At 39.5% G+C, this 12,622-nt stretch overlaps 1 protein-coding gene across 4 annotated transcripts in view; it reads right to left on the reverse strand.

The window, feature by feature from the left end:
- Nucleotides 1-12,622, reverse strand: part of GAB1 (GRB2 associated binding protein 1) — a 98,003-nt gene that overhangs the window by 18,745 nt on the left and 66,636 nt on the right. For 2 of the 4 annotated variants that reach the window (XM_042468476.1, XM_042468474.1), the window contains exons 3-5: nucleotides 5,625-5,838; nucleotides 3,204-3,278; nucleotides 1,058-1,659 (exon numbers count right to left, since the gene is read on the reverse strand). In XM_042468476.1, the coding sequence (XP_042324410.1) occupies nucleotides 1,058-1,659; nucleotides 3,204-3,278; nucleotides 5,625-5,838 (891 nt within the window). The remainder of the gene's footprint in view (nucleotides 1-1,057; nucleotides 1,660-3,203; nucleotides 3,279-5,624; nucleotides 5,839-12,622) is intronic. The other 2 variants (XM_042468477.1, XM_042468475.1) reach the window with 1 other exon arrangement.

Here is a 12,622-nt window from a genome sequence, read left to right on the forward strand (position 1 = left end):
ACCAGAAACGGTCAGAGGTTTGAAAAATTTTCTGAGATTCTGGAAGTTGCAATAAGAAAATTAATTTTTTCCAAGAGCTGGAATGGAGAGCCCAGATTTGGAAGTTCATCACCTTTATTAGGCACCCTCAAAATGGTACAGAAGGGTGCTAAACCCTAGAAATGGTATTTCCCCAAACTTCCGTGCTCCCAGTTACTTTTATCCCTGAGAATAAGCCCCCATTTTTCAAATAAACACATATCTCAAAGACTTAGGTCCAAAACACACTGCAAAAATTATCCAGTTTTAGACCACTTTAACTGCTCTGGCTCAGTGCTAGGGAATTCTGGGAACTATAGTTTTGTGAGACATTTAGCCTTCTCTGTCAGAGAGCTCTGGTGCTACAATAAACTAGAATTCTCAGGATTCCCTAGCACTGAGCCAGGGCAGTTAAAGTGGTCTCAAACTGGATTATTCCTGCAGTGTGTTTTGGACCTTAGAGAAGCAGACTTAGTTTCAGTGATGGAGTTTCAGAGAAAAAGCAACTAGAAATAGACTAATCATGCACTCCTTTTCTGACTTCCTATTTACTTTTCCAATGTAAATATTTCCCATATCCCATCCAGGAAATTTTAAGGTGTAAATGGGGCCAGAGGGTTTCCATGTCACACAGCTGCAGTATCCCACACAATTTGCTCCCGAGACTCATGACTCTCACCTCAGCACTAGCCCAAGTTATTTTGCTTCAGAGAGGTGTACAGTATGCCAGGTTCCGCACCTGCCAAATTCCATATACTGAAACCAAACCAGACTAGCAACAGTGATAGAGCAATACCCACCACTACAAGCTAGTCTACAAGCTCATTTAGAGGGGCCAGGACATCTCCCAAAACAACATCCTCATATATCTGATCACTGCTCCCTGCACTCCAGCATCTGATGCCTGATGAAGATGCTTCACTCTGCCTCACAGCAGTGTTGTCCCTTATTAGTTTTGATAGACTGAAGCTTGGGAGTATCTTAGTGAAGCATCAGTAAAGTCTGTGTTGAAATGTAACTAAGATGAGACAACACCAACCTCTGCGGAATACATTGAAATCCATGGTGGAAATAGTGTTGCTGCGTGAAGGGGGCATGTTCCCTGTAGGGATGCAGTAGCTGCTATCGGTGTCTGAGGAAGTACGGGAGATACTACATGGTTCCACAGGGGAGCGGTCTGAAGAATAATGAGGTTTTGGTGGCCGAGGTGGAGGAACATCTGGAATTGTCTCAAGTTTTGAACTCTGAGCCAATGATCCTTCTGGAAAAGTTCGTGGAATCTGGTAAGTACTTCCAGGTGTGGGAGGAATGTCATAACTAATGGAGAAATGCCTCATTTGTGCATCAAGAGAAGATGTATTAGATGGGGCACTGAAAACATGTTGCTCTCCATCTGTGTCAGTTGCTGAAGGAGATGCTTTTGGTAAAACATCCTGCGAATAACTCCTTGGCAGATTATAAAGGCTACCATCTACTGACACTGAGGCAGCCCTTGATGGGGGAGAGTCATACACACTTGACTGTTGAAAAAATCCATTCACTGTATGCTTGTTCAATGATTGCACAGATGTTTTATGGGAAGGTACATTATCATTGCAGTCTGTTTCAGAAGTGGCCGTTTTTGCTGCATCAGCCTGTGACCTAAATGCAAGATTAAACAAAACAAAATTATTGTGATATGCAGGTTATTATAGAAACACGTTGCTTGTGAAATAAGAAGCCCTAATCAGTGAATCAAAACAGTATGCAAAAATGTCATGCAGCTGTCACATGAAATGGACTCTTCTACTGGCACTGGACAAGCTTCTTCCTGTGTAATATTAAAGAAGCTACATGTGGGGTGGGGACAGGAGAGGCAGTCTCTTTTTCATTCTGTAATCTAAAATGTAGCTACTTTAATGATGAATTGCATCTCCACACTGTACTACTGAGATCTCAGCTCCCATTCTATCATGGAAGGTGGATGGCTCCAATGAACATGAGTGGGATGGTTAATTCCCTTCAGGCTTTTGACCAGATTCTGAAGGATCTGTCCAAGGGTCTAATCTACTACTGAGATATGGTTCAGCATTTTGGAAGACCTTTTTTAAGCTGCCTGCATTCTGTCTTGTAGATTTTAGGTTGGGAGGGTCCTACAAGAACAGATGAACTGGATAATCAAAAGCAGTCAAAAAGAAGATAGCTTATGTGGCCCACTTCCTGAACCAACATTTGCAATGCTGGTTAACAGTCATAATATGGAAATTGGTTAAGTTATTGGTGAGAATTTGGAATGTGCTTGTTTTGTCTCATTTTTTAAAAAGAAGACTGATTTGCTGTTGCTGTTTTTTTACCAAATACAGCAGAAATAACACATTGTGTTTTTGCTCTATTTTGAAATAATGTACTTGAACAAGAATTTCAGTGTCATTTTAGTGTCAATATTAAAAGGTAGTCACAATGTGAAATCCTGTTCTTTTAACATGAATGAATAAAATGGGTACCTTGATGTTGGGAGAGGTCTTTACAACTGGTGTGTTTTCTTTGGGAGGAGGAAAAACAGCATAACAGGAAGAATATAGGGGAGGCCCTGCCTCCTTTCATTTATACAGTTAGCTCTCTATATCCCTGGATTCAAACATCCATGGCTTGAAAATATATTTTTTAAAAAATCCAAAATGTAAATCTTGGTTTTGCCATTTTATATAAGGGACAGCATTTTATCATCCCTTTGTATATAATAGGACGTGAACGTCCATGGATTCTGGTATGCTTGGGGGTTCCTGGAACCAAACCCCAGCAGTTACTAAGGTGTCACTGTATCAGAATGGGATAAATGCAGCCCTCCTGATGTTATAATGCTACTGCCAGAATTCCCCACTACTGTCTGTACTGAATAGGGCTCAGAGAAGGTACAGTCCAACAATATGGAGTCCACCAACATGTCCACGCTTGAGTTAGAAAAAAAGTTCCCAAACCCTGCTTTGATCCCTTTTAAATTACAGACGACTGATACAAACAACAAACAGGTCCACACTTGAAACCACAACATCTTCAAATAGGAAATATTTGCAATAGCTATTATAATCCACAGCAAAACATGCAAAATATATGTGCACACAAAGAAACCCAAACTGATTCAAGCAAATTACAACTTCTTGGTTAAATTCAATATGCAGATGCCAAACAATTGTCATTACACTCACTGCAATGGAACTTTTTTACTTTCAAAATCCTCCAGCAGTAAATACTCCTCTCCTTCTTCTGAGAAAATGTAACAGCTGGTTTACAGGACATGATAACAATTGAGAGATATCAGAAATGCAAATTATCTTTCAGGAACTTTGAAGGCTTTTTGAGGAGGGGAAAGCCCTCCTTCAGCTGCATTAAAAAATCTCACTGGGTTAAATCCAATTCTTAGTCTCAACTACAGAAGACCTACTGAAGCAATCACTGAATAGTAAGTGTTATGTAAATCCTACTGATTAAATGGATCTATTCTATTTGAGACTAACAATTGGATTTAGGATGTAGACTTTAACATATTATTAAAACAGTGAACTAGGATAGCTATATAGTTTGATCCTATATGAGATACTGACTTATTGGTGAAAAACATCAACCACAATCCACATTGAGTTAAGTACAATTGTAAAGAATACATTAGAATTTCACCAAAATCTTCACAGGGAAAAATGGAATCTTGTGATTCCTTTAATGCTTGAGCTATACTGCTGCCAGTTCACAGGACTGGCTGTTATTTTAAGGAACAGAAAAAATGGGTTTTTTGAACCAAATTCATTTGCCGACAAGTGACACAGCCAGAAAATTGTGAATCAAATGTTGAAATTATATGGTACAAAATGACTGGCCAATATAATTGCCTGATAGCACTATAACTGCTCCAAAATATTTAAGTGAAAGGCAGCATTACATGATAGTGGCAGCACAAAAAGTCAATAGGCTGCCCTTACCCAACTCTCTCCACAAGAGTTTTTTTGATCAGATGCTCAATGAAGCTGTGGACCTGTGATCTGGTGAAGTAATTGGCCACTCCATATCCACAGTTTCTTTACCCACGGATTCAAGCATCCACAGCTTGAATGAATGAATGAATATATATATGTGTGTTATATAAGGGACACTATTTTACTATCCATTGTATTTAATGAGACTTCAATATCCATGGATTTTGGTATCCATAAAGGGTATTGGAATCAAACCACAGTAGATTCCAAGGGCCCACTGTAAAAGCAAAAGCAGTGGTCACCATGACAATAATGCTTATTACATCATGGTGTTCGGCCAAGTTTACACCCAGTATTCAACTCCCTCACGATTAGTAACTTGCCCTTTCTTTCTCCCAAGAACACCTTCACCTCTCGTTAAGCAAGGGCAGGGAGATGACAAAGGGAGGTCTTGCATTGTGCAAGAAGGTGGCAATTAGGGTGAGGAGAAAGCAGGGCCTATTTACTGGGAGGAGTTACTAAGCCATGCATATTGCCAATAGTGGGAAATGGTTGCAACCCTCTTGGGTTGCAACACCAGAAAAATGCAGAAAGAAGTGAACTGTGTTACCTGTAAGCTGTAGGTAACTCTAAAACAAAACAAAACAAAACAAATCCTTATCTCATTTCTCCCTAAGATATCTGAAGGACTGTCTCCTTCCATATGAGCCTGCCTATCCTTTAAAATAAACTGCTGCAGCTTTCTTGGCTGTTTTATTGGTTTCTATAGCATCATTGATAGCAACACAGAAAAGGGATTTCTTTGTGATAGCACCAGAGTCTGGAAATGTTACTTTTGGAGAGCTACAACTCCCAAAATGCCTCATCTTATATGGCTACACTGGCTGGGTTATTATGGAAGTTGGAGCCCAAAAAAGTAATTTTCAAAAGATTTGATAACACCCTGCAGATAGAGATTCACATCCTACGAGGTTAGCTTCAGTTTATTTGTATTTCCCTAGCACTTGAAATTATGCATTATTTTAGAAAAAGCTTCTGAATCCACTGTTGTTTAGATTAATTCACTGTTTGTTTTGACTTTTTGTCTGGATTTCCCCCCCTTTCGGTTCTGTAATTTTGCTCTTGATATTGCATTTACTCTGATAATTTCTTATTAGAAGTATTAGTAGTATTGTCATCATCCTCTTTATTGTTGTGTCTGTTCCTACACTTCATTTGAACCACTTCTTTGGAGAAGATAAAAGTGAAGTATATATTTTTATATAAACAAGTAATAAATAATCATCTGTAAGGCTGCAGTTCTTTTTACAAATCATAAAAGTCTAAGGAAAACAATAACATGGTTATCCAGCATTACGGCTTTCAAAAGTTTGATGCCAAATGGTCCAGGATTTATGCACTTAAAAAACCACTATAGGGGAGGAAAGAACGAGACCCCCCCCCCCCCCCCCAAATCCCCTGAAGGTCACTATAACAAATAACAGCCAAACAGAAATCTTCCTGCCACAACAGCCCTTGTTGGCACTATTACTAAAGGCCTGCAATTCCCAGAATCCACTGGCTATGCTAGTTACGGGGTTCTAGGAATGTCAGTCTCACTGGAAGTAACTTTTCTAACCTCTGACTACCACTTTCATGGAAGAAAAAGTTAACATTTACCTTGGTGGTCCTGGCTTCTTGCTCTGACAGTTGACCAGTAACAGGTAGTCTTGTGGATCTTCTTGACTTGAGGCAGATTCTACTGGTGGTATGTTAATTAGCTGATATGGAGGTGGTAGGGATGGTTCAGGTTGTACAGATGGCAGGGAAGTGTTGACAGCTAAGGGTAATTCAGTTGTAACTGGCAGAGAACTGCCAGGTGGCTTCACAGCATCTGCAAAATGCAGAAACACTTGACAGAGTCAATCCATGATGTATACAACATTTTCAAAATTAAGTGTGACAGTCAAAAAATGACATTTTAAATCACGATTGGGTCATGAGGGAGATTTTTTTTTTTAGCCTGTTATATTCATTTGATTATTACATATTAATAAATTATATATTTCTAATTATGGATAAAAGCCTGCAATGTAGCAATTTGTTTATATAACCCATGTTGCAGATGGTAAGTGAAGGTTACAACTATCTAGGGACGCAAATCTTCACTTATTTCAATCTTGGATGCAAGGAAAAATATTTCAAAGATTTTCTCCCTGCTGGCTGGAATTTTGCACATTGTTCAATTATTTTTTCCACTTCAGGATGTCTTTTGAAAAATGTATTTGTGCGATACACACACCCACGGCTTGAATATATTAAAAAAAAGTATAAATTCCAAATAGCAAACCTATTTTCCGTTTATATAAGGGACGCCATTTTGCTCTGCCATTATATTTAATGAGACTTGAGCATCCACGGATTTTGTTATCTACAGGGAATCCTGGAACCAAGCCCCAGTGGATAACAAGGTCCTACTGTATATACACACACAGAGAGAGACTCCTTGTTTTCTGCACACACACACACACACTCACACACACACACAAACATTGTTGTGCAGACACCTGCCCCAAATGACAATATCTGTACACTGTATATTTGTGTCATTGTATAAGGTCTAAAGAGATGGCTATACCACCATCTCCTCTCCTCCTCTACAGGCAGATGAGTGGAGACATCAGTACTAGCCTTGCTATTCCACCCTTCTGGATGGGAAGCTGCTCTTTCAGTGTCTTCCTTCTTTGGGGAAGAGGCGAGCACTACAGCCTCCTACTTAGTGTGATGAGGAAGACACTGTTGCTGCCATATCATCCCCCATTCTTAGGACTCTATTGTCATTGTCCCCTCATCTACGTCTTTTTCTTCCTCTAGTGCAGGGTGGATGGGTGGGTTGATGCTGTAGCATTACGGAGGCAGTGCTTTGCTTCCTGCCTCAGGTGCTACAATAACTAATGCCCCTGCTTGGGTCAACATGGCACCATGCAGCACATAGTTATCTCTAGACCAGGACCTAGAAATACTTTCTATTTTCAAAAGTGCCCTTTAAACTAATTTGCAAGTTCTAAAAACAGAGACGCAACATAAATGGCTCTAAAAGGGACATTTTGCCATAGCAAATATTCATTTCCCTCTTCCAGTTTAGCCACTCCCTGTTTTTAAATTCATATGTTGACAAGTAACTTGAAGGCACAAGCATACATACACATCACCACCAGCAGCATTATTGGATGTGCTTCCTGTATAATACAAACACATGCCATATCAGTTTCTTATATCCAGCTTTAGAGTATAACTTTTCCACTAAAATTTTGAAAAATCACATTTACATAAATCCCTTTTATATAATAATGAGGACTCAGAATAGTATAGCGGTTTGAATGTTGAACTAGAGCTCCAGAATACAGAGTTTGAATCCCTGCTTGGCCATGGAAACCCACTGAGTGACCTTGGGCAAGTCACACTATCTCAGCCTTAACTAAAAACATTCGGCAACCCTCTTTTTCGTCTTAGAGAAAAGCAATGGCAATCCTGCCAGGGAACCCCAGTATTAGCAGTTTTAGAGTCACTATAAGTCAGAAATGGCTTGAAAGCACACAGCACATAATAATGAAAATATTACTTAGGACTCTTTCTTTCCAGCGCAACAGTTACATCTTAACCAACATCAGAGTCATGCCTAAGGATCTCTACTTGATAGATATGGGAAGAGGTAATGGATAGCGGATGAATCAGCCACAAAGTAAAGTAATTATGTGGCTGTGTAACTCATTTTCAAGAGATGAGTCACTAAGGACATCTGTGCAAATCAGGTTGACTACACTTCAGATTGATATCAAGGAGGGGGGGAAATGTATAGAAATTATGACAATAGACCTTAAGTACTTAGTCTACAAAAGGGTACAGAAAGTTATTTCCAGAAGGTGTTTTGTCTGCAATCTGGAAATATGAACAAATCACTAAAAGGACAGGGTAGGGTACACATGAATCACATACACTATTTAATTAGAAACCCACAAACAAATGGCAGCACAATGTACAGTCCAAGTGCCTGTGTCTCTCCCATTCCAATTGCACATCATTTTATATCCCATCTTACTTATTAAGGTGTTTGAAAGCAATGACTACGTCAAATTAGCAAACCCATGCTCAAATTGTAGAATCAGCTGATTGCCCTTCAGCTTCTTCACTATTTCTCATATAACCATTGTACAAATCACCACATAAAACATTTTTTTTTTAGTTTGATATTCTTTTTTTTAACTTGAAGAATGTACGAAAAGTATTAAGTACTTGCCAAGGCACCATCTCTACATACCGTACTTGTCTGTTTGCAACAAACTGATTAGGTAGGTTTGCCAGTGAAAAATGGAAATAGTGCCTATGCCTTTAATGCAACATGTAGGGAACTTCTGCAGGTATTGTTTGGCATGACAGCCAGTGTGGTGTACTGGTTTTCCTGTTGGGAGACTAGGGCTCAAATCCCCATGGAATTTCCAGCCATGGAAACCTACTGGATGACACTGTGCAAGTTAAACTCTCTTAGCCCCAAAGAAATGCAAAAGCAAACGCCCTCTGAACAAATCTTACCAAGAAAATCCTGTGATAGGTTTGTTTTAGAGTTGCCATAAGTCAGAAGTGACTTGAAGTCACACTACAACAACAACATATCTTGACAGGCAGCCATGTAACAAGCAACACCTACTGAAATTCCTTCTTCTACAGAACCATTAATGGTACAAGAAACGTCTCCAGTTTTCACTCCATCAGACAACTTATTAGGGCTGCATCCACACTGCAGAAATAATATAGTTTGATACCTGAAGTTCCATGGTTCAGGGCTACAGAATTCTGGGAACTGTAGTTTATTATGGCAGCAGAACTCTCTGAGAGAGAAGGCTATGTGTCTATAAATCCTAGAATTTCATAGCATTAAGCCAGGGCAGTTAAAGTGGTGACAAACTAGATTATTTCTGCAGTGCAGATGCAGCCTAGGTAACACGTGCACAACACTTAACCATACTTGTGCATAGTAAACTTTATTTCTTAAGAAACATAGGTCCCATACAGACAGGCCAAAATAAAGCTGCTTCAGGTCACTTTGGAGGTATGCTGTTTCAAAGATGCACATGTACTAATAAGCTGCGCCAAAGCTGTGGTCTAGTCCTTAGGACTGGACTGGATCATGGCTTTGGCGCGGCTTCTGGATTCTTAGGACACATGCATCATTTAAACAGCATACCTCCAAAGTGACCTGAAGCAGCTTTATTTTGCCCAGTCTGTATGGGGCCATAGGATACAACATACAAACTATTCAACTCAAGTTTAGCTATCAACTAAGATCAAGGAGAAAGGGAAACTGGGCAATGGAGCAGGTCATAATCTTGGGGGAAAAACTGCTCTTTTTCTCGTTTTCTCTTGTCCTTTTCATTTTCTCCCTTTTGTACAGCACAAATAAAAAAACAGCTGTCATCTACTCACAATGCCCTTCACCATTGGGCACCGCTGGGCAGGCTGGCTGCAGCTAAGAAAACTGAAGTTCAACAATATCTGAAGGAACACATGTTTTCCATCACTATTGTACTAATTTAATACTGACAGAAACTGATTAAAGCCTAATTCTGATGGCATTGGGATCCCTTTTCTCCTCACTTCATCATGCACCATCTAGTGAACCCTTCTAGTCCTCACTCAACATGATTTAAGCTTCCCTTGAAATGGTCTCACACCAGTTTTAGTGAAACTGTGCATGCAACTTGCAACTGAAGTCCATTTCTGAACTTCTTTATTCTCAAAGAAGTCTTCTAATAGCAACAGAAATACAGGAGAGGAAAGAAAAAGACAGTAGAGAGAGATTTCAATATCCCCTTGATTTCAAAACTCCACAATAACTTCCAGAATGACAGAAATACATCATCATCACAGACAGCAAAATGAGGAAACGGTAAGGTAGAAGAAGGGATTATACACCCTCAGAATGAGTATGGGCAATATCACTTTTAAATGTTCTTCTACATGAAAAGCTGACAGAAAAGATAAAAAAAAACATTCCTCCCTGATAAGAGATAAACAAATTTCCAGAAATACTGAAATGGTGGAAGGGGAGACTGTCAATGGGAACAGAAATTTTAAGAAAAACTGAAGTATATACAATGGTCACTCTCCTATTAAACTGATACTTGTTTTTAAGGCTTTAACCATACAGAATCATAGAATCATAGAGTTGGAAGAGACCATAAGGGCCATCCAGTCCAACCTCCTGCCATGCAGGAAATCTCAATCAAAGCATCCCCGACAGATGGCCATCCAGCCTCTGTTTAAAGACCTCCAAGGAAGGAGACTCCACCACACTCCGAAGGAGTTTGTTCCACTGTCAAACAGCCCTTACTGTCAGAAAGTTCCTCCTAATGTTGAGGTGGGATCTCTTTTCCTGTAGCTTGCATCCATTGCCCCGGATCCTAGACTCTGGAGCAGCAGAAAACAAGCTAGCTCCCTCCTCAATATGACATCCTTTCAAATATTTAAACAGGGCTATCTTATCACCTCTTAACCTTCTCTTCTCCAGGCTAAACATACCTAGCTCCCTAAGTCGTTCCTCATAGGGCATGGTTTCCAGACTCTTCACCATTTTAGTCACCCTCCTTTGGATATGCTCCAGTTTCTCAACATCCTTTTTAAATTGTAGTGCCCAGAACTGGACACAATATTCCAGGTGGGACCTGGCCAGAGCAGAATAGAGTGGGACTATTACTTCCCAAAATACAAATACAAATATGGTACTACTATTGCACATTCAGAGAATATGAAATAATAGGACTACATCTGGATATCAAGTTAATCTTTTTAACAGCACTTGAAAAACTGAACTCTGCACATGAGAACAGTCAATTCTGAATACTGTAGGCTGTCTTATTTAATATACATGCACTGGCACATGCATTGAGACTTACTGACAGTTTTAACTAAAGTAGGCCCACTGAACTCAGTTGTTGAATGGTGAATCAATACTTACACAAATCCTGTTAATTCAATTTTAAACCCTAATTGGGAATAACAGTAGAACTGAGACCACTTAGTGAGCTGCAAGGTGTCTTCTGAACTCAATGACAACCCCTCCCCCACAAGCATGGAAGAAATTTTGAATTCCTCACAGTGTTTTCAACCTACTGATAATCTCAACATGAACACTTCTGTTTTGCTGCTTTATGGTCCACTGAAAAATACCACCAAAAATATCTTTTTTGGTATCAATATGTGAATGTGAGGGTGATCTCACTGTGATATATATCACCCCATTGATCACCAAGGTAGCAATATGTTACCAAAAAGAATATGTTGACCGATCCACCTTTTCCAAATAATACATATTTATCTATAGCTCTAATATTTCCCCTATCACTAACTTTTTCCCTGGGCAAAAAAGTTCACAGTAATCTACCATCCTCGTAAATAAGTTGCGCCTGCCTTTTGATCATTTTGCTTGCCCACTTCCACAACTTTTCAAATCTACTATACAATACTCAACACTATCATCTTCTCCACATCTGTTTCAAATCACAGAGTCCATTCAACTACTAATTTTGCTAAACATGTAGGCCAGACCAAACTCTGATTTTTAGGTGTACTGACTGATTTCTTGCCAAACAGCTCAGCCACCACTTGTCTCCATTCTTGCAGAAGCCTTTCATAAGAAAGAAAAGGATCACTCTTATTTTGGATTTTACACATTTGGAACAGATAAGACTTGGGTTTTGATCTCAACTTAATGTCATTATGAGGATTTTGGCAAGTTGCAACCTTGGCTTATATTTCTTACTAGTAAAATGGTGCATCTAATTTGTGATGAGATGATACAAATTAAGGTTGACTCATGACATAGTAGAAACCTTTCATACAATTATGTAAAAAAATTAAGATAGTTAATAAATTAAAATCTCATGCTGATGGACTAACAACAGAGGATAGATATTCAGATTAGGTACTCAGGAAAGCCAGTATGTATCAGTGGTTTGAGTGCTGGTGTATGACTCTGGAGACCAGGGCTCAAATCCCCACTCAGCGAGGGAAATCTACTTGGTGACCCTTGAGAAGTCACAGTCTCTCAGCCTTGGAGGAAGGCAAACCTTCTCTGAATAAATCTTGCTAAGAAAATCCCATTTACCTTTGACTGGAAACAACTTGAAGGAGCATAACAACACAGGTGCTCAGGTCTCTCCATTATACACAACATTCTAGGAAATATGAGCCCATTAATTTAGAATTTTAAACTGTTAAAGAACTACTATTCTGTGGCATAGGGCCTACAGTGGCAAGTTAATCCCATTGTTCAAGATGTGATCAAGCTTCAATTATTCCATGAATGTATTATGACCATAAATATATAGCAGGCAGCATACAAGACGCAACATACAACACTAGATTTCTTATGAACAACAGAAGCCTGTGGAAACAAGAAAAGAGTATTTCCCTTTACCCACTGCAGCCCCCATTTGAGCCCAAAACTGATTCTCAAAGGCCCCAAATAGATGGGCCAAACAGAGTGGCTTAGAGTTGTTTTTGGGGTGTGGTGTTTAGATGATGTACCCTCCTGAAACAGTCAGAAGCCACTCCAAAGCTGCTGGCAAAAGGAGTGGATTTAATCTGCTTCTGTTGGTGGCCTGTTTGGGACAGCGGAGCAA

This window comes from Sceloporus undulatus, chromosome 5, assembly GCF_019175285.1.
Source record: "Sceloporus undulatus isolate JIND9_A2432 ecotype Alabama chromosome 5, SceUnd_v1.1, whole genome shotgun sequence".
NCBI lineage: Eukaryota > Metazoa > Chordata > Lepidosauria > Squamata > Phrynosomatidae > Sceloporus > Sceloporus undulatus.